Source organism: Acinonyx jubatus, chromosome C2 (genome assembly GCF_027475565.1).
Source record: "Acinonyx jubatus isolate Ajub_Pintada_27869175 chromosome C2, VMU_Ajub_asm_v1.0, whole genome shotgun sequence".
Lineage (NCBI taxonomy): Eukaryota > Metazoa > Chordata > Mammalia > Carnivora > Felidae > Acinonyx > Acinonyx jubatus.
This window is the reverse complement of record NC_069384.1, coordinates 122,885,804-122,913,753: the sequence shown is the minus strand read 5'-3', so window position 1 is coordinate 122,913,753 and position 27,950 is coordinate 122,885,804. Positions and strand designations below refer to the sequence as shown.

The 27,950-nt window shown below is 49.0% G+C and overlaps 1 protein-coding gene across 9 annotated transcripts in view; it reads left to right on the top strand.

Annotated features, from left to right (window-relative positions):
* The window catches only part of MRAS (muscle RAS oncogene homolog), a 55,858-nt gene extending 29,086 nt beyond the window's left edge, over positions 1-26,772 (top strand). For 6 of the 9 annotated variants that reach the window (XM_053221405.1, XM_053221403.1, XM_027061768.2 and 3 more), the window contains 4 exons: positions 15,906-16,059; positions 17,624-17,723; positions 22,041-22,120; positions 23,441-26,772. In XM_053221405.1, coding sequence (XP_053077380.1) covers positions 15,906-16,059; positions 17,624-17,723; positions 22,041-22,120; positions 23,441-23,540 — 434 coding nt within the window. In that variant the 3' untranslated portion in view covers positions 23,541-26,772. Of the gene's footprint in view, positions 1-8,354; positions 8,494-15,285; positions 15,477-15,905; positions 16,060-17,623; positions 17,724-22,040; positions 22,121-23,440 lie in introns of all 9 variants that reach the window. The other 3 variants (XM_053221408.1, XM_015074158.3, XM_027061771.2) reach the window with 3 other exon arrangements.
* Positions 26,773-27,950: the final 1,178 nt, after the last annotated feature.

Genomic DNA, 27,950 nt, shown 5'->3' with positions numbered 1-27,950 from the left:
GTCCAACTTCGGCTCAGGTCACGATCTCGCCGTCGGTGAGTTCGAGCCCCGCCTCGGGCTCTGTGCTGACAGCTCGGCGCCTGGAGCCTGCTTGGGATTCTGTGTCTCCCTCTCTCTGCCCCTCCCCCACTCACTCTGTGCCTCTCAAAAATGAATAAACGTTAAAAAATTTTTTTCTTAGGAAGGGCGAATATTATGGTATTTGAATTATATCATAGTTTTAAAAACCACCATCCTTCAGGGCTTTGGCTGTAGTCCTGAAACTGAATCGTTCCCCAGGAACCAAGCACATTCCCGCCTCTGGGACTCTGCATTTGGTATTCTGTCTAGAACGTTCTTCCTTCAGCAATACATTCTCACCTTTGTGTAGGTCTCCACTCAAATGTTAAGTTTACCTAAGAAGTCTTCCCTGACCAAACCATCTGTACCAGCAGCCACCCCACCCCTGTCATTCTGTCTCCTTGTTAACTCTTTTTCTTTATTCTACCTTTTACTGGTAAACATATATTTGCTCCCTATATTTACTTGAGTTTTTATTGCTTCCCGATAAAATATAAATTTTTGAGAGCGGAGACTTTATTTACTGCTATATTCTCGGTGTCTAGACGACTGCTTGGCTCATCGTACGTCCTCAGTAAATGTGTGTGAAATGAATGTATGACTAAGTCCTGAACAGTATATGTGCAGTCACAGGTGTGAAGTGCTAGCTGTGTTATATAATAAATATCTATAACCACTAAAAGTTAAAACTTACATTTATGCACCTGCTAAAAATCATCTCATGCGTCACCCATTCGACTACATGCCGCATTTTGGGATATACGGAGTTAAAGAACTGTAAGCAGTTTCTTTACTGTGGGACTTAAGAGAATCTTCAATATACAAACATAATATTGGAAATGTATTGGTAGGATAGGTTGTCCTTAGGGTTTCCCAAAGGACCGCTGTTAGCACATCATTCTGGACTATTTCCACAGAAAACATCCCGAAAAACATGGCATAATACATGTAAGAGAGCAACATCATTGCCTGGTGCATAATTGGGACTTAATGAATATTAGTTCTCTATACAGCCGTATTGACTTCTCTAACTTTTTCTTAAAGTAACTTTGGGTATTAGATTCGTTTCTGAGGGGAAAAAAAGTTCCCAAGGGTGATTTTTAGGAAGATTTTGTGATAATGTTTATTATCACAATAAAAATATTTATTATTTCAGCAGCAGCAGGGAAAAGGGAAGCATGGCCACAGCACTACTTTATAAGCACAAATTTGCAAAGCTTGTGTTCTGAATCTCCTGGGCTCCCCTGGGATGCTGTGCCTCTCAACCTGCCCCCTGAACCCAGCCTAATTCAGGGCATTGCCCACCCAGGGCATCCTCAGGCACAGATGCTAGATTGCTACATTTCTCCACTGAGTTAAGTCTTGTATTAAGAAAAGAAAGGCAGGTCAGGGCACCTGGGTGGCTCCGTTGGTTAAGCAGCTGACTTCAGCTCAGGTCATGATCTCATGGTTTGTGAGTTCAAGCCCCGCATCAGACTCTGTGCTGACAGCTCAGAGCCTGGAGCCTGCTTTGGATTCTGTGTCTCCCTCACCCTCTGCCCCTCCCCCACTCACTGTCTGTCTCTCAAAACTGAATAAATGTTAAAAGAAAAGAAAAGCTTAAAACATTCCTTTTAAATATTAATTAGTCTGGCATTTAAAAAGATGCCTGTCCCATGTTTTGGGAGTTTTAATCAAAGACTGGTTATATTTACGCTTGAGTATAATTCTGACCCCTTCTGAGGCTAGATTCCTCTGGGGTGGATTGCAGCCCTGGGATGATCAGGACTTTCCTCGGGCATCCTGCTTCCCTGGAGGCCATACCATCCTGGGGGGCGCAGTGCTAAGCCTGGGAAGCCTTCCAAGGGCTCTGAATTCTGGGGTTTGCTCTTCTTCCAAATTCAAAAAGAGCAAAAACATGGCAGCTTGATGAGGAGGAGGAGGGGGATAATTATGAGGGCAGTAATGATCTTTACTGAGCAATTACTATGTGCAAACTTCATGCCAAGCACGTTGCATGTGCTCTGTTTTAATACAACAGTACTGTGCTAGCTACTGTTGTTATCTCCCTAAAAATAAAGCACAGCAAGATTCACACAGCTAGCAATGGCTTGAACTCCCTTTGTCTCCTGGATTCTCTGTTAGTCTGATTGGGTGGGAAAATCCTCTCCCACCTCACAAGCTGATCCCTGGGCCTCTGGGAATGGACATTGAAATCCTGGGAAGAGGGGAACGTGGCCTGGATTATCAGGATCAACAGACGTATTCGCCTGTCCCGCTTACAACTTGCCCAAGGCCCTTCAGAGGGCCAACTGTTCTTCCCAGGCTTGCTCAAAAAGCCTTCTCTGGTTGCCACACAGGATTCTCAGAGGCTTCTGCTTACTTACAGACTTGTTTCTTGCTCTCTTTCAAGGGACCTCATTGCCCTGGTTCTCCCAGAATCTAAGACACAGGAGGCAGCTGACCTCAGGGGCCAGCAGCTGGGGTCCCCAGTGTCTAGGACTACTAGGCTTTGGAGCAAGCCTGCTCTGGGTTCTTTCCCACAGGTCCTATGGGACCCTGACCTCACCTGTCATGTCATTGTTACAGCCCAGTTCTGGGAACGTCTCGTCGCTGCCCCGTGCCCACCTCTCTGCTGTGCCCACCTCTCCCGGCTCTCCAGCCTTCTCTCCCGGTCCTTGACTTTGGTCCCCCCCTCACCCTGGCTTTCAACTACAGGACTCACCATATCCCAGTTCTCAGGTTTCATGAATCAGGAAGAACCAAGCCTTGGGCAGAGCCTTGAGGTTTTGTATGTATGTATGTATGTATGTATGTATGTATGTACATCCGTATGTACGTATGATTTTATTGTGGTGAAATAGACATAAATCTTAACATTGTAACTGTTTTTAACTGTATAGGTCTGTGGCCTTAAGTCCATGCATGTTATTGTGCAGCCGTCGCCACTATCCCTCCGCAGACTTATGTCCAACTGGTACTCTGCATCCAGCAAACACTAACTCCTACTCCCCTTCCCCCGGCCCCTGGAAGCACCGTTCTACATCCTGTCTCTTTGAATTTGACTACTCTGAGTACCTCATATATGTATGTGGACTCATACAGCATTGGTTCCTTTGTGACTGGCTTATTTAACTTAGTGCAATGTCTTCAAGGTCCATCCACCCACGTTGTAACATGTGTCAGGATTTCATCTTTTTTAAGACTGAATGATATCCCACCGTATGTATATACCACATTTTGTTTACCCATTTGTGCAGCAGCAGACCCTGGGACTCTTTCCACTTCATGGCTCTTGTGAATAATGCTGCTGTGCACACGAGCGTACAGATATCTGTTCCAGTCCGTGCTTCCAGTTGTTTTGTCTTGGAGTTCTTGTGAGCCTATTTTTTTCTGTTCGGCTAGGGCTGGCAGGCTCCTGAACTCTATGGTATCACCCCCTCACTATATACCTAAGGAAACTGGTGCAGACGGAGAAGTGACTTGCCTAAGTCAAGCTAGAGGCAGAGCAGGCCCAGGGCGTCTTAACTCTGCTGAGCACATCCCCCTTCCTGTCCTGTTTGCGCCTAAACCTTGGCCCTGCAGGGAAGGGTATTGACCGCATCCTCCGCAATCCTACCTACAACAGGGATGGGTGTCACTGGGCTTCTCACCTGTACGGTTCCCAGTCCCACCCTCTTCCCAGCCTTGCATCTTTCTTCCACCAACGGAGAACAGCAGCGGCCCTAACTCTCCCGACACCTCTTCCCACTGTGGGTTCCCGGGCCCAGCTCTGCAGCCGCCCTGGCCCCCTGTGTCCCCAATGACAGTTTGGTCTTTGCAGAGTGAAAGCTCCAGCCCTTCTCCTGCACCCTCAGAAGCTGGGATGTTTCCACCCTGGCTTCTGCCCAAACCTCAGACACAAGTGCTGTTGTCTTCTCGGAGCAGCCTGGACCTGGCTTTTCCCTGAGCACTTGAATCCACATTCTTTCTGGGGAGGAGGAGGGAAGGAGGACATTGGAAGGGCAGCGAGAGGAAAAGGAACATTCACTGAGTGTATTTTTCTGAGCTAGAGCTTCAGAGTAAGCACCGCCCCGTGGCCCCCCAACTAAAAGTGGGGTACAGCCAGAGCTGGCCTGTCGTTCCACCTTTCCACCCATCCTCCTCTTTTCCTGCTGGCAGTGATGTGGGAGGAATTTCCCTCTTTTTCTTTATGAGGGAACATGGCCTCAGATTATGAAATCCAGCCCTGCAGGCCTCTGCCTGACTCTTTATTCTGGTTCCGCCAGCCATCACTGCTTGAATGCTTCCAGTAACGTGGGGCTTACTGATCTCCAAGGAGCTCAGGGCAGTGCCTCCTGGTGCACTGAAGCCAAACCTTCTTTCACAGTGGCTCCTTCTGCTTCACTGCAGTGGGAGCAGTTACTCCTGACCAGACTTTTCTGGAAGGCCAGAGCCTGTGTTAAGGACTTTGCAGGGATTGTTTTATTTCATCTTCGCAACAGTTCTGCTAAATTGAGGTTAATGTCTCCACCACGCCGGGGAGCACAGCTGCTCCTTAGCCAGTACCCACCGGTACTGCCATACTAGTTGATAAAGTAGTGAAATACTTCCATAACATTGGGAAATTGCTGCTGTTGCTGTCCTGTGTCCCTGGGGACCCAGACCTCCTGCTCCAGCACCTGTCCAGCCGTCCTCCGATCGGTCAGGCCCCTGCAGGCGGAGGGAACCAAGATTCAGAGAGGGGAAATAACATGTCCAAGGTCACACAGCTCATTAGAGCCCCATTCCTCTGACCCCGAAGCAAAAGATCGTATTCTTGCTCTGTGTCAGCTTAGCCCACTAGCCGGCCTGGGAGCTGAGGTTCACCCCATCAGGCAGTGACCTCGAGTCAACTCAACAAGGCTGTGTGATGACAGTGTGTATGCAATGTATGCCCCTCCCCCTTCAAAGTCACAGCAGAGCCAGGATTCAGTCCTGGGGTTTGTACCCTAAACCTCAGGTGGGTTTCCTCTTACATTGTTGACAGATCCTATACCCCTGCAGTTAATTTACGCTTTTGCCCTGATTTCAGAACTTCATGTTGATTGCTCTTAAAAGTCACGTGACGATTTTGGACTAGGGCACCGCTGAAGGCGGTAGTGAGAAGGAGTTAGCTTAGCTTCCTGTTGTATTTTGGAGGAGAAAACAACAGCATTTGTAGATGGAGTATATGGCATGGGGTGGGGGTAGAGAGAGAAAGCCTTTGGCCTGCATGCTGGTAGAATGGTTAGGTTTATCAAGATTAGGAAGACTGGTGAAAAGCAAGTTTGGGGGGAAATCAAGAGTTTAATTTTGGACATGTTAAATCTGAGATGCCTGTCTCATATACAGATAGAAGTCATGCAGGCAGCCGGATGTCTGAATCTAGAGTAAGGGGAGATGTATAGGCTGGAGATGGAAATTTTGGAGTAGACATGTAAAGCCGTGAGATGAGAGGTGGCCAATGAAGTGAATGTGGGGGACTGAGTGTGGGGACCCACCAGCATTTAGAGGGTAGAGAGATAAAGGGACAGAACAGGACCAGTCGCTGCAGTAGGAGAAGAACTGGAGAGAGCGATGTCCCAAGGCTCTTCAGAAAGGAGGGAACCATCAACTACTGGCCTGAGTGCATGAGCCAGATTAATGTCAGATGTCAGCAGGTGGCCCAGTGGGTTGAGGACTGAGAAGTGCCAACTGGATTCAGTGACATGAAAGTCATTGGTGACTTGACTAGATCAATTTTGATAGAGTGGTCAGGAATGAAAGTCTGATCATAGTGGATTCAAGAGAGAGTGGAGGAGAGGATGAGCAGGCAATGAGAACAGACAAGTCAAGGGGTGTGGCTGTAAAGAGGAACAGAGAAATGGACAGCAGCCAGAAGGAGATGTGAGGTCAAGGGGCAGGGTTTTTACTTGTAATTTTTTTGACTTTAATTTTTTTTTTAAGGTGAGAGAAATTAAAGTATGTTTACATTGTGGTGGAAATGAACCACTAGAGAAAGAAATGGATGATGCAGGAGACAACAATAGCAGCAGTGCCCTTGTATAGGTGGAAGAGGACAGGATCCAGTGTCCAGTTGGAGGGGATGGGCTTGGACAGGAGCAGGGCCAGGTCATCCCTGTAGTAAGAAGACAGTGGGAGTGTGTGTTTCAGAGAAAAAGAGAGGGGGTCCCTCATACATTTTTTAATTGAGATGTAACTCCATGGAAAACTCCCTCCTTTAAATAGTATAGATATACAGTTGTGCAGTCACAACTGCTGACTGATTCACAAATCAGCAATCACTTGGATCACCACTGATTGTTCAACATTTCCACCACCTCCCCCTAGAAAGCTCACTCCATTAAGCAGTCATTCCCCATTCTCCCCCACCACCTCCCCCAGTCCCTGAAACCACTGACGGACTTTCTGTCTTTACAGATCAGCCTATGCTGGACATTTCATATAAATGGCACCATACTCTACGTATCCTTTCACTTAGAAAGTGACTAGGCTCTTTCACTCAACGTGCTGTTTTTAAGGTGCATCCTGTTGGAGCTTGTATCAGAATTTCGTTCCTTTTTATGTGCGAATAGTATTCTAGTGTATGGATATGCATCACATTTTCTTTATCCACTGATCCATTGCTGGCCATTCGGGTTGTCTCCACTCTGGGGCTTCAATGGATAGTGCTGCTTCAGACATTCGTGTGCGAGTTTTTGTGTAGATATGTTTTCACTTCTCTCGGGTGTGTCCCTGGCATGGACTGGCTGGGTCCTATGGTAACTCCACGTTTCACTTTTCAAGGAAATGCTAAACCATTTTCTGCAGTGGCTGAGTTTGCCTCCCCCGCAGTGTGCAAGACTTCCTCGGTCTGTGAGGTGGGTTGATTTGGAAGCTTGTGGAATTTAGCTGATGATCTCTGTTTCACACCTGTTTCACTCAGCTGGGGGTGGAGATTGGAGGAGAGGAGGCCGTGGGAAGCTGTGGCCCAGGAGTAGGAGAAGACTGGATGGGGACACGTTTAGATTTGTTGGGTGCTTTAAGGGCCGGAAGTCGGTGCTAGGACTTTAAAGGGAGCAAGGAGCACGGCTCTGAGTTCTCTCCTCCCAGCTATGCGTGGCGACCCAGGGGCAGTTGTGAGGTAGGTGGAAGGTTGGGGGTAAGCAGGTGGGATGGTGTCTTCCGTCTCGGCAGACCTCGGTGCTCTGTCCTCGCCCCCTCCGTGTAGACCTGTGCCTCTTCACAGGCCCTGCAGACATTGCTGGCTGCCCGGTCAAAGACAGGCTGGTGCCAGCAGCAGAGCAAGGCTTGGCTCCAGATGGTCTGGTGTTCAAATCGTGCCTCTCCTGCTCGCCAGCAGTGGGAACCTGGGCAGGTCACCGCCTTGCCCTGCTTCATTTCTTCACCTATAAAATGTTGCCCGCCCACCCCCGCACTAGTTGTGAGTGGTTGTGAGGAAGAAATGGGGTTGTAGGCCAACGTTTTGCCTCCCTGTTCCTCTCCATTACCAGCACCCCCCTGCCCTGCTACCATCTGTCCCTGGGATGTTCCTGGTTACACAGCTGAGACCCACCCCCCTGCTGCCCTCTTCTTTCCCTGAGAGAGGTATTTGTTTGGGGTAGAGGTGTTCCCAGCTCTTCTAAGAATTCCACAAAACCATAGACCATCTCCCTGAGAGAATGTACACCGACACATGCAATATGTTCTCCAGGTCAGGGAATTTAGGGACCCCATGAAAATGTATTCCAGGGCTTCTTCCCGTTCCCCCAGCTGCCATAGTGTGGCCTCTCGAGCAGTTGTCCCCTAAGGCTGGTGGCCAGCACTTCTGTCCTGTCATCCTTAAGTCAGTGAGTTGAGGTTGGGGCCACTGCCAGAGGGAAGCTTCCGCATCACCAGGGAGCCAGCCGTATGTGCTGCAGGATCTTGCCCCCTCCCCCTTAGAGAATCCCAAGTGGCCTGGCTTTCCACACCCTGCCAGCACTTTAGAGAAGAAAGCAGCCCTTTTTCTGGGAACAGTGCATGGTGGATGGGTCCAGCCCTTCTGCCCGACACTCAGCCCACTCCATGTATACCCTTACCCAGAAAGGGGAACACAAGTAACATAGTAAAGAGCCTTCATCCCTACTGATGCTCAACTAGGTGGCATGTATTTATTGGAGTCTTCTCCTGGGAAGGGCACAGGCTTCCCCACCTGACTCCCGTGTGAAATGGGCATGATCACTCCTGCCTCCCACTACGGGTCTGTGGATTAGAGAAAGGTAGAAAACAGCAGGCATGGTCCTTGGAGGCGTATTATCTCTAGAAATCATCATCTCTGTTGTTTTATATTCCAGAACCCTTACTTCACCATGAAGGGTGCGTTACACAAGTTAAAAAGTCACTTCTTAGTGATTTCCCTTAAAGCTGGCCCGGGCTGATCGAACACAGTAACTGCATTTCCTATGGCATGCATGTGATCTGTCTAGTCATTCTGTAAGTATTTTTTTGGACCTGCATTGGGTGCTGAAGCTTTTGAGACACCCAGGGAAATGAAAGCCAGGCTCCCCTCCCACTCGCCCTCTGGAGTTCCTCCCCCCCCCCCCCCCCCCCCGCCGTGGTGGGGAGCTGAGCCAGGCCTGGAGGCACTGACTAGGAGAGACCCACGGAACCCATAACCCAACAGGAAGGGTTCAAAGACACAGGTCAGAGGCTTGGGCTCTCAGGAGAGGAGGCAGACTGCAGCCACGCGGCGGGATGGCTGGGGTAGCTGGCGGAGAGGGTATTCTGGTTCATTTGTGCAAGCCTTGTGCAAAGGCTTGTAATTGAGACACAACCCGGCGGGTTCTGGGTGGCCAGACCCGCACCCTCTGGTTGAAGATAAAAGACTGGATGAGTAGGGACAGCTGGGTCTTGGGGAAGTTGGAGTGGCCTCCTTCCCAGTATGCAGCCTTGAGCAGATCCCTTTAACATTCTGGGCCTCAGTGTCTGCATTTGTACTAGGACATGAAGAGGACCCAGAGGGTGTGTGTGCATAAAACCCCAGCAAAGTGCCTTCTGCCAGTAGGAACATGGTGGGAAGGACTCTTGTCAGCCAAAGAGCTCAGACTGTACCCTGGGCTGCCGCCAAGGTCAGAGCCCTGAGCCCATGGCAGGGTGTGCCTCCCACTGAAAGCCCTGGAGGAGGAAGAAGAGGAAGAAGAGAAGAAGGAAGAGGAAGAGTGGGAGGGAGATGAGGAGGGAGAAGGAGGAAGGCTCAGCTGGGACCCAAGCTGGTGCCCTCACATGCTGACTGCCCACCTGCGGGGGTGGGGGGCCCCATGCCATGCCCACACGTGGGACTTGGATTCTGAAATTCACAAGATCTAAGAACAGCCCTGGGGTTTCCACTTAAACCCTCCTCAGCCACACTGCTGTCCCCATTATCCTCTGGATGGGAAGACTGGGGCAAAGCAGACAGAGGTACACAGCGCTGACCCTCTCTGTCTCCAGAATCTTTATCTCTTCTCCCTCCTTCTGCCCTGGGTGCCTGTGTCTCTGTCTCTGTCTGTCTCTCTCTCACACACACGCATACACACACACGCACACACATGCGCACACACACACACACACACACACACACACACACACACATTGGCAAAACACCTCTTTTCCCACAGTGACTAATACTTTCTCTGGAATCCTCCTACCTTCATGACATCAGGCATGGGAAATGCAGGCTGAATCATAATTTCTGAAATGCATAGCTGCCCATTATCTTCAGCCTCTTTTGGAGGCAGAGCTACTGACAAGGGGCCTGTGCCCCTTCCAGGTGTATGTGTGTGGAGGGGAGGGATGAAGCCCAAACCAGACCAGGCCCAGCTCAGCCCCCATCTGCTCCTTCCTGGTTGCGTCTGCCCTTCTGGGGCCCTAAGGTTTAGAATTTCCAAGGTGCCCTCCACTCTCCTCTTTCCCCTTGGCCCCCATTCTCTATGTTCTGTGTCTTCAGTGTCTGCCCATTCATTTTTTTCTCTCCACTTCAAACACACCTGCCTTCGCTGACACCCTGGTTGCCTCTGCCCTGGTCCCTCCTTCACCTCTTCACAGCTTCCCTCTCCAGTCCCCTCCCTCTTTGGCTGCCAGACTTACCCTCTCACTACATCTCTCCCCTCTCTGAACCTTCGGTAGCTCCCCAGCACCCACTGAGTTCAAACATTTTAGTGTAGCATCCAAGGGGCACAGCCTCTGGTCTCCTCGACCTCTCTCCCATCACAGACCTTTTATGCCTGCACACCAGCCTCCCCACGACTCTTTTCTTCCTAGCCTTCAGGCCGTTGCCCATGCTGATTCTCTGCCTGGAAGGCCTTCCCCAGGCCCTATCTTTTTTATGTCAAATGCTGTTCTTTTAAGGGCAGAATAAGTATCCCTTCTTGGCTAAAACTTTCCATTATCCCTCCAAGCTGAAGGGACCCCCCCCCCCCGCCCCTTCCCTAGATCTCCAATAGTATGTATCACTTTCTGTCCTGTATTATTTTTCTTCAAGTGTCAGCCCAGCTAGCCTGTAAGTACCTTGATAGTGAGATGCAGCTTTCTTTTTAACCACCTGAAGTACCAAGCAGAGCAGATGGCACTGCGTAGGTGCTCAAGAAGTAATTGGCAAATGGATGACTGACTGAATGCACCTCTTAGAGTCCCATGTGCAGGCTGCTCCTGTTCCCCAAAGGTGGGGCAGGCCTGGACGTTACCACACAACCATGTGCCATCCCTGTCCGGTTTGTGATTAGGACTATGCTAGGCTGTTTCCATGAGCTGGAAAGTTCTTTATTTTCTGGGCTCTGGAACAGTTTGTCCCTAATAAAAAGAGCTTTGTGCCATTCATGGGGGAGATTTGTCTCTTTAATTTCATGGATAATTATTGGCCTATTCAGATTTTATATATTTTCTTGAGCCAGTTTTGTTCATTTATATTTTCCTTAAATTGTCCATTTCATCAAGAATTGAAAATTTATTGCTATAAAACTGCATATAGTTTTCTTTCATAATTAAATATATATCTAGATCTAGGCCTTTCCTCAATCCAAAGGCTTATTAGTCTTTTTTCTTTTCTTTTTTCTTTTTTTTTGTCTGATAAGAATCGCTAAAGGCTTTTTTTTTCTTTAATTGGTCTTTTCAAAGAATCAGATTTTGATTTTTAGATATCTACTACTTTTACTTCCTCTCATTTTCTTAATTTCTACTTTCATTGATGATTTCTTCTCTCTTTGGTTTTATTTTTCTTTTCCTAGCCCCTTCATTTAAATGCTTAGTTAATTTTCAGTCTCTTGTTTTTGGAAGTGCATTTAAAGCTGTAATTTTCCGCTGAGTACCACTTTGGCCTCAAACCAGGGGTTTTACTGTTGTTTATTGTCATTCAATTCTAAATCGTTTGTAACTTCTACTTTGCTTTTCTCTTTAACTAGAGCATTTTTGAGCAGTATTACTCTTTAAACTTTGAAGTGGATAGTTTCTTTTACATATGTGTTGCTGTTAATTTCTGATAGTTTTGCGTTAGACAAAAAGATAGCTGCATATGACATCTGCTTTCAGAAATTTGTTGAAATTTTTATTGATGGCTTAATATATGGCCAATTTTTGTGACAATTTCCTGTGTTTGAAAATGCTTATTTACTGTTTGAGTGTAAAGTTTGTTCTCTCAGATGATGTTTTTAAATTTGGCATTATTGAGATCATTACTTTTGAGGGGCCAGGTGATCTGTCTCTAAGACAGGCCTGTTCAGTTCTTTTTTTTCCAGATTTTTATTTAAATTCTAGTTAGTTAACATATCGTGTCATATTGGCTTCAAGAGTAGAATTTAGTGATTCGTCACTTAAGTACAACACCCAGTGCTCATCCCAACAAGTGCCTACTTAGTGCCCATCACCCATCTAGCCCATCCCCCGCCCCACTCCCCTCCAGCAACTCTCAATTTGTTCTCTGTATTTAAGAGTCTCTTATGGTTTGCCTCCCTCTGTTTTTCTTATTTTTCCTTCCCTTCCCCTATGTTCATCTGTTGAGTTTCTCAAATTCCACATATGAGTGAAATCATATGGTATTTGTCTTTCTCTGATTTATTTCACTTGGCGTAATACACTCTAGCTCCATCCACGTTGTTGGAAATGGCAAGATTTCATTCTTTTTAGGCTGAGTAATATTCCATCGTATATATATACACACCACATCTTCTTTATCCATTCATCAGTCGAAGGACATTTGGGCCCTTTCCATAATTTGGCTATTATTGATAATGCTGCTATAAACATCAGGGTGCATGTACCCCTTTGAATCTGTATTTTTGTATCTTTCGGGTAAATACTTAGTGGTGCAATTGCTAGGTCTTAGGGTAGTTCTTTTTTTTTTAAGTTTGTTTATTTATTTTGAGAGAGAGAGTGAGAGGGAGGGAGAATGCGTGGGAGAGATGGAGAGAGAGAAGAGAGAGAGAATCCCAAGCAGGCTCTGCACTGTTAGCATGAAGCCCAGTGTGGGGCTCCATCTCAAAAATTATAAGATCATGACCTGGGCTGAAATCAAGAGTAGGACGCTTAACCCAGTGAGACACACAGACGCCCCTTTAGTTCTATTTTTAACTTTTTGAGGAAGCTCCATACTGTTTTCCAGAGTGGCTGCACCGGTTCATTCCCACCAACAGTGCAAGAGGGTTCCCCTTTCTCTGCATCCTCGCCAACACCTGTTGTTTCTCGTGTTGTTAATTTTAGCCATTCTGACAGGTGTGAGGTGGTATTTCATGGTGGTTTTGATTTGTATTTCCCTGATGATGAGTGATGTGGAGCATCTTTTCATGTGCCCATTGACGCCTGTTCAGTTCTGTCACAATGATCATGAGATTTGCCAATACCTACTGTATTTAAAAATCAGGTTTTTGTACATATGTATCTTAGGCAACATTCTTATGTGCTTATGATTCATGACTTTGGCACTCCTTGATGCTTGTACTTTTTCCCATTATAAATACCCTGATTTGTCCTGTCCAGTGCATTGGCCTTGAATCCTGTTTTGTGGATGCATGGCGCTGGCATATCCTTTTTTGTCCCTTCATTTTTCATCCTTCCTGTGTCATTTTGGTTTATATGTGTCTTTTGCAGTAGTAGACAAGTGGATTTTGTATTGGGTGTCTGCCTTAATAGGTGGGTTTAATCCATTTGCATTTACTATTGTTAGGCATAGTTAGAATTACGTCTGCCATCTTCTTTCATGTCTCCTTTTTTAGCTTTCATATTTTTGTGTAGTTTATTCTTGCCTTTTGTTGGATTGGTCCCATTTACTTTGTTCTGTTGGGCTTTTTTTCTTCTGATGATTAGGAACTTTTGAGTTTTATGTCTAGTGGTTATTCTATGTACAGACATGTGTTGGTGTGTGTGTGTGATTATATTTTTCTGTTAACATCTGGATGTAATTATTATCTTTAGTCTATTCCCAAATGAGGCAAGAAATTTAGTAGTAGCTTACTTTTCCCCAGCCCCGCCTCTCACAGATGGATCATCATAGATTTTAGTTCTAAACTGTCATTAATTTACTTCAAATCCTAAAATGATGTTTATTTAAACTTAACTCTTATGTTTTGCTGTAGTCCTTGCTTATCATTATTTATATTCTTTCACGGACCTATTTTTCACTTTGCTGAAGTATTTCCTCCAAGAATTCTGTTAGAAAGCATGGATATAATATTACTTCTATGGCAATCAGTGTGTGAAACGACCATTTTTCCTTTCCAGAGGGTCCATTTCGATTTTCAGCTCCCTATTAAATTGGGGTTTCAAAATTCTGCACATATTTTTTCACTTATCCTAGATCTCTAGTTTTTTTGTTTTTTTTTTTAATTTTTTTTTTAATGTTTATTCATTTTGAGGGAGAGACAAAGTGGGAGCAGGGGAGGAGCAGAGAGAGAGGGAGGCAAAGAATCTGAAGAAGGCTCCAGGCTCCACGTTGTCAGCACAGAGCCCAATGTGGGGCTGGAACCCACAAACCACAAGATCATGACCTGAGCCAAAGTTGGACGCTTAACTGACTGAGCCACCCAGGCACCCCTAGATCTCTAGTTTTTGTTTTGGATAATACACACCTTCAAAATCTGTGAATACATTAATTACATACCAACTGAATGTTGCGCCTTCTCATCCCTTCAGCCAAACCTGTGACATTTTCATCTGTTTTGTTGATGGGATTTATTTAGTGTCCTCGATCCCTACCCAAAATTATACCAACTCCCATCAATTACCTTCAGCTGGCTATATTGATCTTCACAGTATGTACTCATCCCCACCAGATGTTATATTACCCATTCAGTTGTTTGCCAGTCTCCCCACTAGATTATGAGTCCCAGGAGAGCAAAGATTTTGCCTCATTGATGTTGCATCTACAGTGCCTACAACACTGCCTGGCACATCGTAGGCTTTCCAATATTTCTTCAGTGAATGAATGAACAAAATTGAGTAGACTTCACATTCATTTACTCATTCAGCTACTATTTGAGTTTTGTTTGTGCCAGGTTCCGAATAGACCAGGCCCCTGCCTCTGGGAGGTGACAGTCCAGGTGGGGCCTATGAAATGGGCAGCAAGAACAGTATGCCATGAAGGGGCTATACAGGAGTGGGGAGAGTCCTGGAGGCTCAGGCACGAGAATGCAGTGAGTCAGAGTCAGCTGGCCAAGGCAAGGGGAGCAAGAGAGGAGGGATGGTTGGGGGATGGCACCCCAGGTGAGGAAGACAAGCTCGAAACAGACACTCCTCCAGAGCTTCTTTGTGGCAGGCATTGCTCCAAGGGTCTAAATATTTTAACTTAAAACAACCCTTAGCATCCCCATTTGAGGAAACGAAGGCTCAGAGAAGTGAGCTTGCCCTGAATCACACTCTAGGAATGAAGAATCAGACTCAGCCCAGAATCTGGCTCCAAAATCTATAACTACCTACTCCACTGCCTCCAGGGAGAGGGCAGGTGGGTCTGAGAGTAGAGTGAGCTAGGAAATGGGAGAGGCCGGATGGTGAGCAGAGACTTGCGGGATGCTGAGGGGCTTCAGGAGGCCTAAGGGGGTCAGGCCTGTGCATCTCAGAGGAGAACCCCCAGCAGTGGCTGTCACCCCTCTGAAACAGCCTGGGGGTGCGCATTTAACTCAGCAGCAAGGAAGCTGGAGGGGAATTGGCTTGAGAAGTCCATAGGGTGGAGGGAAGGAGAGGGGATGGATGGGTTGGGGAGAGACCCTTTGCCGAGATGGTGCCCTGCTCCATCTCCCCAGCCATTCTTGTTTCCTTCCCCAGCTTCCCTTCCCATCACCCCTGTGACAGCCCCATCCTAGGGGCAAGTGATCCTGGCTCTCAGAGGCCTCTCCTTCCCCATGGCCTGCCTGCTGTCTGTCCACACCGGAACTGAGGACCCTTCCTGACCTGGGATGGCCTCTTCAGGGCTTCCCCAGCGCATGTCCTGGGCTCTCCTCCCAAGGAGCTACAAGGTGGAAGCGTTGTGTCTATTTTACAAAAGAGGAAAGGGGGTTCAGAGAGTCAGGTAACTTCCCCAGGAATCAGTCTGTAAGGGCTGCAGCAGGATCCAAGCCCAGGTGTGGGGACCCCAGAGGGGTTGTGTAGCAGAGTTGATCATGGACTTTGTGAGGTTTTTCTGTAGACAGGCTGTTAAGGCCCAGGGAGCACAGTAGGTTGGAATCAGCAGGTCCACAAATGAGTCTCTTAGAGCCTCATACTTTGAAGTGTCTGAGGCCCTGCTGGGTCCCTTACACCTCAGCCCAGGGAACTCATGCAGCCTCTCGTGGGGACAGCTTGTCTGGAGCCACCCTGGGGATGGCAGTGGCAGCATGGGGGTCTGCAGGCCAGGAGGGCTCCACAGTGGGGAGTGACAGCCTCTGAGTGGCCTCATCCCACTCCAGTTCTGGACACAGCCGGGCAGGAGGAGTTCAGCGCCATGCGGGAGCAGTACATGCGCACAGGGGACGGCTTCCTCATCGTCTACTCGGTGACAGATAAGGCCAGCTTTGAGCACGTGGACCGCTTCCACCAGCTCATCCTGCGCGTCAAGGACAGGTAAGGGCAGCTGGGCCAGGACCTCCCAGCCTCTGGCTCAGAGCAGGCTCTGTCTGTCTCAGTCTCTCTCACTGAGGCACAGAGGGGCAGAGGTGAATTCAGACATTGGTCCCTTGGGCTCCTACCCCAGTTCTTTCCATGGGGCCAAACAGCTTTCAAGCCTTAAGTCAGCCCCTTCCCATCTCTCCTAAACTGTCCCCACTGATGCCCCCAATTTAACCAAATTTTATCATGTTCAAAGAAAAAGTGAATTTTCTCTCCCGTATGCATTGTAATTGGCTAAATCACATTTGACTGTGGGATTTACAAGCACCTAATTAAAGGCTGGTTTTTTCCTTAGCATTATATGGAGTAATTAAATAATTTGTAGTTTCTTTTCAGCCTAACTGGTGTTTTCAGTTAATTGGCTCTTAAAGAGGCAATGCAAAGAGAGTAAAAGGACAAATGAATAGGAAATGAGCAAGCTTTGAACAAATCTCAGTAAATTCAGAAAAGTCTAGTTCACACCAACTCCAAAGGCAAAGTATTAGTAACTTTTCCAGGGAAAGGGATACACACTCACACACACTGACATATACACATAAAGCTCTGAGACCTAAATGTGGGTTAAGCTCCTGACTGTAGGAATTTCAAAAGAGAAAACATAAATGACTCTGATATGGGAAAATATTCAGCCTTTTGTCTAACCCAAGAAATGCAAGAAAAATAATAAAGTAGTATTTTTTTACCTGTGAAATTCTAAATTTTTAAAAATGAAAATGCCCAATGATGTTGAAAATGCTGCAAGACTGACATTTCTTTCACCTTCAGGCGGCAATATGGCCACATACGTCAATGAGGATCTTTATTTATTATTTTTTTAAATGTTTATTTATTTTTGAGAGAGAGAGAGACAGAGTGGAGGGGTGGGGGCAGAGAGAGAGAAGGAGACACAGAATCTGAAGGAGGCTCCAGGCTCTGAGCAGTCAGCACAGAGCCCAACAACGGGGCTCGAACTCACAGACCGCGAGATCATGACCTGAGCCAAAGTCAGACACTCAACCGACTGAGCCATCCAGGTGCCCCAAGTCAATGAAAATCTTTAAGGCAGACATGCCTTGTGATCCCACTCTTCCTCTCCTGGGAGCCATCTTGATTTTGCAGCTGCCATTTATTGAATGCCAGCTGTGTACCAAACGCTGGCCCTGGTGCTCTTCCCGAGCCACTGCTGATGGCCACAGCTGCCCTGGATGGCTGGTACATCAGTGTGGCCAGGAGATGGAAGGGAGCAGGTCTGGGTAGCCAGCCCTCCCCCGCACAGCAGTCTGTCAGGGCCCTCACTGATGGTGCTGAGCCAGGAGCTTCCCAGGAAAACCCTTTTCCTCTCCCTGCAGCAAGCCTCCAAACCAGCAGTCCTGAGCCCCCCTTCCCCTGCCTAGAGACGTGGAGAGAAGGACTCTTAAGTCGACCCCAGGGCAACCAGGGAGGCAATATGGGCTGCACTATGCCTGAGGTGCAGCTGTGTTCCCATCACCAGGTGTGAGAGTCGTGAAACTTCATGAGCTGCTGTTCCTTTATTTCCCAGAGAGTCATTTCCGATGATCCTCGTGGCCAACAAGGTCGATCTGATGCATTTGAGGAAAATCACCAGGGAACAAGGAAAAGAAATGGCGACCAAACACAATGTAGGTTTTGTGTGTGTGTGTGTGTGTGTGTGTGTGTGTATGCGTATGTGTGTGTGTTGGATGGTCAGGGATGTATACAAGTCCATGCCCATCACCCCTGTGGTATCTCGGGGCTCCTGGGTAGTGGGTAGAGGGCATATGTGATAAGGGATATGTTGTGAAACAAAATAGCAGACCAGAGAGAAAGCACTCTCTTCAGTCATAAGGGGCTCTGATGCAGGGACCAAGGGCCTTCACAGTGGCCTGTGAGCTGTGGCGTTCAGGCCACCTCCCGGCCTTCAACACAGCAGATTCATCATTGGGCTGTGCAGGGATTGGCTTCTGTCCTGTTCTCTGAGCCAGCCGCCTGATTATGCTCAGAATCATCAGACGAGCTGCAGTTCACCGAGCCCCGTTCTATGACAGGTATTATGCCAGGAGAGAATTTAGGCCTCATAGCCGCATGTTGAGGTAGGTATCGTTATGCCCATCTTACGGCTGGTCATGCTGAGGTTTGCCCAGGCCACTCCGTGAATATCAGCAGACATCTTTGTTTTCTTTTTCTCAGTTCATTGTGATGCCCCTTTGCCCTCTGGATGTGCTGGGGAGGGGTCACTGGGCTTCATCCCACCCCTCCCCCCCACAGGCACAGCCCAGGCCCCTGGCCTCCTTGGTCAGTTACATAGAAGTCCACTCTGCCTGCTGGGAGGTCTGCTGCAAGGTTGCCCCTTCCCCCTGCCTGGTGGGCCCAGCTGTGTGGGTAGAGGAAGGGGGCTCACTGCAAGTTACTTCTGCTTGTCTGTGCCTTCTGTGTTCATTCACATGTTCACTTAACTGTACTCTAGGCCCTGGGAAACAAAACCCCTTGCTTTATGGTTCTTACGTCTAGTGACAAGAGAAGATAATAAACAAAGCAAATTACAGTGTGTTGGAAGGTGACATGTACTATGGAAAAAAGTAAATCAGGGAAGGGGGTCAGGAATGTGAGGTGGAGGAGGATGCTTTTCCAAATAGGGTAGTCAGGGAAAGCCTTGCTAGGGAGGGTGCATTTCAGCAAGGACTTACAGGAGGTGGGGGAGTAAGCCCCACAGACCTCTGGGGAAAGAACGTTCCAGCTGAGGGAATAATCAATGCAAAGACCCTGAGGTGGGAGTTTGAGGATCAGCAAGGCCAGCTGGAGCAGGAGTGGGAGGGGTGGGTAGCGGGAGGTCAGGTCAGAGAAGGGGTTTAAGGCTTTATGGGCTTTTACTCAGAGGGAGATGGGAAACCACTGGAGGGCTTTGAGTGATGAGTGATGAGGTCTGGCTTATGGCTGGACAGCTTCTCTCTGGTGGCTGTGTTGAATAGGGTTGGTAGGGGCCAATCGTGGGAGCAGGGAAACGAGTTAGAGGCTGCCACAATAATCCAGGTACAGGTTAACATGGCCCAGTGTGGGACTCGTGAAAGTGGCAAGGAGGTGGTTGGATTCTGGACATGTCTCTAAGATAGCCAACAGGGTTTGTGCACAGATTGGATATGGGGTGAGAGAAAAAGAAGGGAATGGCAGGTGACCCTGTGGTTTGGGCGTGAGCAACTTTCAAAAGACAGGAGTGAGAGTAGCTGGGCAGAGGAGACAGTAGGATTAAGTGTGTGCCAGACAGGAGCTTGCTTGCATATCTGTGTCATTTACAGAGCTGAGCAGATGATCAGATGGAAATGCCAAGACAGCAGCCAGATATAGCATCTGGGGTAAATATTGGCAATCGGCAGCATGTAGATGGCATTTGAAGCCATGAACACCAAGGGAGTGGGTGTAGGTAGGGCAAGGGCCCCAAACTGAGGGACCAAGGCTGGGACATTTCAACCAGTGATGTGGGGAAGTGAGGAGGAAGCCATAAAAGGGCCTGAGTGGTCAGTGACACATGAGGGCCAAAGCAGAGCATCATGAGAACCAAGTGAAGAAGGTGCCTCAAGGAGGAGGGAGTGATTGACCAGGACAGGGCTGCCCTGAAGTCTCCAGAGGAGAGCTGGTTCAGCAGCAGGACATTCTGAACAGAGACAGGCCTGAGGAGCTGGCTCCGTTTCACAGCCTTGGGCTCCATACACTGGCCTGAGGAGGCTTCCTTAGGGCTTTCACCTTGTGTGCATCCCTCCCAAGCAGCTGGGTGGGTGGGTGCAGAGGGGAGGGTGCTGTGCAGGCAGCAGGAGCTCCATTCTGCAGATAAGCAACGCACCTCTGGAACCGGGTCTCCCCTCTCTCAGCCGTCTTTCTCCTGCAGCCAAGTGACTTATTTGACCAAGTGATTCTGCGAGCTACTCTCGATAACATCCTATTTTAGAGCTCGTGAGGCAAGTTCCTCTTTAGCTGGCAAAGCTGGTGCCCCACCCTGTGCAGGAAGATGGCATTTCTTAGCCCTGTGGCTGAGTCAGAGCGTACTACCGTTTATTACAGGGTTTCCCTTAGTTTGAGTCTCCTTGCTCCTGAAACCCTAGAATTCTAAGAACCCAGAAAATGCACATCAGCCTTTTTTTTTACTGGTAGAGGCAAGACGCCCAGAAAGAAGGAGGGGGGTGCCTGAGGACCTAGGGGATGCTACAAGTGATGTACTTCTGAGTGGTGCAGGGGAACAGCAGGCAGCAGTGGTCTGGGGCCCCCGGATCCATGGACTTGCTGAGCCGGCAGGGTCACAGGATGTGAAGGGGTCCCAGTTAGGTCCCGGGCCCCACTACTGGCACCTTCCCGCTTCCCCTCTCAGTGTGCACATAGAAGTGCCTTGTCCTGGCCTCACAGGGTGCCACGGGTCTCTGGCTTCTAGGTGCTAACAGGGGTGCCTGCCATGCTTGGAAGAGGCTCTGCCAATGACCTCAGCACCCCTACTTGTCTGTGGGAGGCCAGGCAGCAAGTGGAACATGCATCTGTTTCAAACCTTGATTCTCTGCTGGCCTCTGTGTGGCTTTGGGCAAGTGTGTCAGACTCTGAGCTCAGTCTCCCACTGCACAATGGAGATACTTGCTCACCGCAGACGGTTAAGGGGGGGTTCAGTGAGGTCAGGGATGTTGAGACCTGGGGGGCGAAACAGCCCACAGTCGTCTCAATCAAACAACCTACAGTGGAGGACAGTTTTCTTTCAGTGTTTTCAGAGGTTCAGAGATTTGTTGGATGACTACTTCTAAAGTCTGAGCAAGCCGTGCTTCCTGTGCCCTGACCTCGGGGTCTGGGTCAACTACGAGACCTCTGTCTGAAGCCACAGCAATGTGTGAAGATAGTTTAGGGTATGTTCTGGGCAGTCGTTTATAACACATTCTTCCAAAGTAACAGCTTACTCTGTCACCCCCTTACCCAGGCACTTGAACTGTTGATCATTTTTATTTTCTTCACTGGGCTTTTCTTTTTTGAAAGTGTTACAATGAAATGCCTTAGTTTTGTAACCAGGAAAAAGTGATGAAATTTACCACAGTTCTTCAGTCTGGTCACAAGCTGCTTACCTCTCTGGCCTGGGGAAGCCTGTATATTTTGTACAAACCCCACACCCTCTCCACTGATGGAGGAGTGGGCATGAATGCTTCCTGCCTTTGTGGGGTCCCTGCTACAGGAGAAGAGGTGTGCTCAGGACTGTGTCCTGACCTCGTGGAACCTTCGTTCCCCTCCATGTACCGGCCTGAGGCTCAGTGTAGACATGGCCCTCAACACCTGTCCTGTGGGGCCACCTCAGCCACATCTCTCCATGTGCTGACTGCCTTTCAGGCGGATGATGATCCCTCAGTATTAAACGTGCAGGCACAAGCCTTCTGTAAACATGGCTGAGCTCCCAGACTCATAGATGCAGACTGTGCTGTGCTGAGCTCCCAGACTCATAGATGCTGGGGGCGGGGAGGCACAGACCGGCTAGGGGTCACCAGGGTGCAGAGTCCTGCCCATGGCCCAGCTTCGCCTCAGCCTTTCCCGCCACAGTCCCCTCTAGAGAGGGCCCAGGAAGAGGCAGAGGTCCCTTCACGGTGGAGAAATGGGCCTCAGAAAGAAAAAAAGAATGGCCTCAGATCCTATTTTAGTTTGATAAATGAAACAGTCTTTAGTCTTCAAGTATATAAAAAGATCACTTTTCTATTTTTGGGGGGCTATTAAAGATCTCTATGACTAGAGAACATGAGGGAAATGGAAAAGCTGTTGGTAAAATTTTCCAGCCGTAAGGAACAAGAAGCTACCAAAGGGCTTGAGGTTGTTGGAGCTGGGGTTCTGTGGTGGGGGGAGGGTGTCTAAAGGCAGGCAGTTCCTCAGGACCTCTGAGATTTTGCGATTTTAGGGAACAGGGCTTGGTGGACCCCCGAGCCACTTTTACCAAGTCGAGCTTTGCCTTCCAGATTCCGTACATAGAAACCAGTGCCAAGGACCCACCTCTCAACGTCGACAAAGCCTTCCATGACCTGGTGAGGGTAATTAGGTGAGCATGGCACGCCTCCCTAGAAGCGGGGCCTCAGCGGCAGGATGGGGACCCGCAGGGCTGGAAGAACGCAGCGCTTGTTCCAAGGCCCAGGATGCACAGTTCTGGGCCTGCTTTGGATTTCTTGTACCTCCATTCATTTCTTCTCCCTGCCCTTGCCACCTGCCTTCCCACACCTGCCCTCACTCCTACTACCTGTGGGGGAATCCAGAAGCCTTCCTGCCGGTGGTGCTCACTCAGCCTCCTCTCTGGCCTCCCCTAGGCTCTGCAGCTCAGGCTCCCTGAAGGCAGCTCCCTCCCCCTGTCTGGGGTTCTCCCCACACCACCGCACCTGTCAGCACCACTGACAGGTCTGTCTCTTCTTTCCCACCCTGAGCCCAGAGCACCCTGGGACATGTCACCTGAACAACCACCGTTCTAATTCCTAGGCTCAAATTTCTAAAGTGAGGCACATGAGCCCCTTTCCAGACTGCACACACTGCCAGTCTGCAAATATTATCGGAAATCCTGGTCCGTGGTCTTGCTTGCATTCCTTTGCATGGTCAGGGTCCAAGCCCTAACCACCTTGTGCTTAGAGGACTGAACCAGCCTCCTGGCTGCTCCCCTGTCGCCCATCTGCCCACTTCCGAAATCTGCAACATGCAGAACAGCCTACCCAGTGGCCCTCAAATATCTAGCACGTAGTGTGAGGCCATGTGCTGGTGAGCTCAAGCTACGAAATCACACGTGGGGCTCTGACAGAGTACTCCCCACCTGCTACCTCTCAGCACCCCCAGGATACACATCCATGTGCATGCACTCACACACGCACGCCTTTTGTCCTCATTCCCCAGCATGGACTGTGATAGTACAGCCCTTACTTTCTTCACGCTTGAAAAAATTTTCCCATGGGCCTCCAGTTAGGATATGCTGCCACACCATGGGCTGGTGATGTCTTGGTTAGGGACCTGTTGTTCCAAGGGCAGGTTGCAGACATAGGAATGGTTACCAGAAAACGTGTAAAGAGCTTTTGTTCTCAGCTGACCCATCATTTTTTTAAAAATATGAAACACAAAAATAGAGGCCAATACTGTATAACATATAATGTAGTTTATGATTTAAATAATTGTAGCCACAGCATGATGTCAGGAATTCTCAGCAGTAGGAGGACAGGCTTTGCACTGCCCTCTCTGCCTTCCACTCTCTTTGTCCCAGAGACACTCTCCAGGCCAGGCCCTCCAGCAGCATCCAGAACAGGCCCACCTGGTGCACAGGAAGGTGGGGCAGGGAGAAGCTAAGCCCATTCTGACTTTGTTTTTCTGCCTTTCACTGTCTCAAAAGGCAACAGATTCCGGAAAAGAGCCAGAAGAAGAAGAAGAAAACCAAATGGCGGGGAGACCGGGCCACCGGCACCCACAAACTGCAGTGCGTGATATTGTGACGGGCCTGAGACCCAGGCCACAGTGACCGTGAACTGGCCGGCCCTTGGGACCCTCCACTGCCTAACCGCACTGAAAACCATTTCTAACCATGACCCTTGGCCCGAGGACCTGGCACGGGAAGGGAGAAAGGGAGGGTGGGCAGGAAGGAGATATGCTCCGGCTTTGCCAAAAGGGCACAGGCTTTCCCATGTCTCGTAAGAGACCGGGAAGCAACGCTAAACAGAAGCAGCACCCAAGCCCCTCGCTTTGATTCAACCCGGTTCCTCCCCGTCTCTCTCAGTGGCTACGTTGTTTCTTTGAAGTACACAGTATTGATTTGACATTGAAGGGTGTACCTCAGACAAAGTACCAAACAAGCCATGATCAATTCCCCGCCAGCTCCAGCCTCCAACCCAAAGTGTCTGAGCTTGGGTGTCTTTTTTAGATTTTTAAATTATTTTAGTGATTATTATTTTATTAAAGGGGTCTGTGCCCACTGACTGGTGGAGCTTTAAGACTTCAGCAGGCCTCTCTGAGAACATGTCTGGAATATTGTTGTTGTTGTTGTTTTTAACTGAGTTTTCCCAGCAGTGCCAAAACTCAGCTCAACATGGAAGTGGAGGGACCGAGAGCCTGGAAGTTAATGAGGACTGTGGCTGGAGGCCTCAGGATGAACACCCCACTCGTAGCCTCCAAGCTGGAGAGAAGAGAGATGCATTCACCCAGAAGGTTCTGCTGTGTTTGAGGGTGTAGGTATTAGGAAATGGAATTTTATTTTGCTGAGCGGAGAGGCTGGCACAGGCGTGTCAGTTTTAAGAAGGTTTTTTCTTATCCTTTTTAAATGTATAAATTAAGCTGATTGGCTTTGCAGAGGGGTTCGTTTACTTTTCAGATAGTGCAGATTCCATTCTGTGCTCTGAGGGCTCTCCCGAATCTGTCTCTTCACGCTTTCTCACGGCCTGTGCTGCCTGGTGCCTCTCGGATATAGACACACTGACATGGGCATGTACGTGTCAACACGTCACAGTAAGCTAATGTGGGCGCCATCCAGAAAACTCGAGTTCGTGCTGAATCTTAACCAAAAACGATCCAATACTGTTATTACTAAAACAGCAGCAAGACCTGAAGCCATTTTCCCTTTGAGTCCACTGACTGACTACTACTTCTTAAAGCCCAGTAAATGAGCAAACCGCAAACCCCTCGAAGCATTTGCAAACTTAAGATCCGCTTGCCTTCCTGGCACACACTTTTCTTAACCTCTTGGATCTTAACTATAACGTATAATTAAAGGAGAAAGGAGGATTGGGGTGATGTCATGGCTCCCATACACCTATGTCTGCAAGGGGACACTCCCCCAGCATCCTGACAATGCCACTTCCCTCTCAGGTGCTTCTGAGTGATTCAAAGGCTGGGTTTTCCCAGCCAGGGTGCTTGTAGAGACAGCAAGAACAGCAGCGCACCGCTGAGAGGAGGTCGAAAGACCAGGCAGCACAGCTAACGACCTTCTTTCCCCTGTGATACAAGTCAGATCACTAGGCAAACTAGAACAGCCCCAGCAGGTGGCCTGGCCACTCTGTGGAGGAAGAAACCTGGGAAAGTGAGCACCCAACTGGACATGAGACACCTGGATTCTTCTCTGGTTTTGAAAGTGTGCTGAGTTCCTAACTCAGCAAGATCACTAGCCCCAGGGGCCCACCTGAGGAGTGATTCTGTATAGAATGAAATAATTGGGACTTTTGTTAATTAGAAAATCAAACTCCTTTATTTGTCTAAAGGGGCCTTTTTGGTCTGACCCTAAAAGGAAAGATAACAAAGAGCGTTCCAGATTGAGCACTTCAGAGTGTCCCAAGATCCTGTAGTGTTAATGGACATTTTAAACACTAACAGAACAAGGCTCTTTCCAGCCCTTATGCTCCTCTGAGCCAAGTCCGCAGCAGCCCCATGTGCGGACGAGACGAGGAGGCGGCAGCAAGATCGGGGGAAGAAGTAAGGACAGAGATGCTCCGTGGCGAAGGGGTGGTGGGCAGCGGCCACTGCTGGAAAACTAGCGGGCACGGACCACCTCTAGCACACCCCTGCCCCCTGCCCTCTGCGGATCCTGTGACTCCACGGCTGCACTGAGTGGGGGGTCCCATTGGAAGCTGATCGGCTGACATAGAATGAATTCCTTAGCCACGAAGGTCACCAGACAAAGGGGTTCCATCTGCTTCTGATCCCAGCAGTGCTCCTGCCCACCTGGCCCCATCTTCCAGAACATCCTTCCTGCAGTCAGCCCACAACTCAGCTCCGTTCTTCAAGGGGGACACTGGTTAAGGAAAGGCCGCCTGCTGCTGAGTCTGGGGTCAGCCTTCATTGTCCATGACCTCGTGTTGCCCACAGATAAATAACACTTTTAAAAGACAGGTCTGTGTTTTAGAGGACTGTGGGCCTTTATGGCAGTGAGGGCTTCCAGATAGGCCAGAATGGAGTGTACCCTGGGGCATCCCCAGCACAGTACCTCTCCATGGCCACATGGCAGAGTCTGTCGGAACATCAGGTGGCCATGCTACTCCGTGACTGAGGATCCCAATGGGGCTCATCTTTGGTGACATTTTGGTGTTTCCACTGGTTTTCCAGACCACCTGAATAGTGCTACCTTCACATCTGGAATACACCCTTCCTGAACCTCCCCACCCCATGCCTTTGCCCCTGTGTGCTCTCAGATTTCCTCCTAAAATTTTGACAACCCCAATTAGAGGGCTACTTTTCTCTCCAGCAGGTAATCTTAGCCATCTTCCCGACCCCTATAGCCTGGGGCTCTGGCTACTGGCTTCTCCTGTACTTTGCCACACGGGGGTCACTTGGATGGCTTTTCTTAGGACTTGGACCCCACCTCGTGTTGCTTGCTGTGGAGAGTACCTGGGAGCCGAGTGTGGCCTGTCTCACTTTGCCATGAGATGTGACCCACGAACACATGGCAGCTCTGACCCAAAGGCCCCTCAGACATGTGACAGTCAATCTGGAGCCACAGACAGAGTCCTTCCATTAACAGCCCATTGGGTTAGAAATTCCATGTTGGGTTTACTTAGAACAAAAGATACTTGAATTGTTGAGCGCCCATGAGCGCACAGCTTCTGCTACCCAGTATTACCGGATGGCCATTGTTGTGACAGGAGAGTGATGCCTGAGGGTCTCGACGATGCTTGAGCCTTTTATGTAACTTTTTATCAAGTCTTTGTGTAGCTCAACCCATTAATAAAGAAAAGAAGAGCAGTTGTCTTATTTCCTCTTATTCAGATATTCCTGAAGTTTTGCTGAGGACATTATAAGTTGCCTGTGTCTGGCCCAGAGCACATTCTTACAGAGCAAACCTAAACTAAGGAGGAGATCACTGGTGGCCGTGAGGAAGTGTCTCCTTCCTACCTAGAGCCAGAGGATGAGGGCAAGTGAGTGGGGTGATTAGAGACCTAGCCTCTTGATGTCTGGCAGCCTTGGATTCGAGTTCCGCCACTGACCTTTTGTGCCTTTGAGCAAGTTCAATTGCAGTTGAACTTCAGTCTCCAGCTGCCCTGCCTGAGAATGGGATGATAGTGTGTACCTCCTGAGTAGACCCAGGACTGAAGCGAAGCTGTGGGATGGAGCTCTGAAATGGCACTCTTTGTAAAGGACACTGATTGGGGTGTCTGACATGGCTTTTTGTGAAAACTGACCCCTGCCGCCATCCACAAGATCGCAGTCTTTTGTGCAATGTGATTTCATTTCCCGGTTGATTGAACCTGTTGGTGCTGAGCCTCTCTGGGTCCTTTATCAGGGACTAGAGGCCAAGAGACCAAATCCCTCTTTTGGAATCCCTGTGGGGGACAATGGCTGCAGCATGTAACCCAGGAGCTCCTCACACCCTTTGGGCTGGGAGCGGACTAGAGTAGGAGCGGTGGTGTGGCGGCCACCAGGCCCAGCTGCCTGCCCATCCATTCATTCCGCACGTATTTACTGGGCGTTGGGCTGGGTCCTAGGTACGTGGTAGTGAGTAGGGCAGAGGGTCTTCTGGTAACCAGATCTCCTTTACTCCTGTATTGGTTTTCTGTGCCTGTTGTAACAAATTACCACAAACTTAGTGGTTTCAAAGAGAAATTTATTCTCTCAACAGTTCTAGAAGCCAGAAGTCCACACTCAGTATCTGTGGGCTGAAGTCCATGTGTGGGCAGGGCTGGGCTCCCTCTGGGGGCTCTGGGAGAGAGCTTCTTCCTGCTTCTGGAGCTACTGGCATCTCATGGCTTGTACCCATTTAATTCTAGTCTTCAAGGCCAGCATCTTTGAATCTCTCTCTTCTCTATCCTCACATAGCCTTCTCCTCCCTGTGTCAAGTCTCCCTCCCTCTGAGCTGATGCTCACTTTTTCACCGAGAAAGTTGAAGCCAGCTGAGCAGAATTTCCACAGCCCCCTTCCACCAT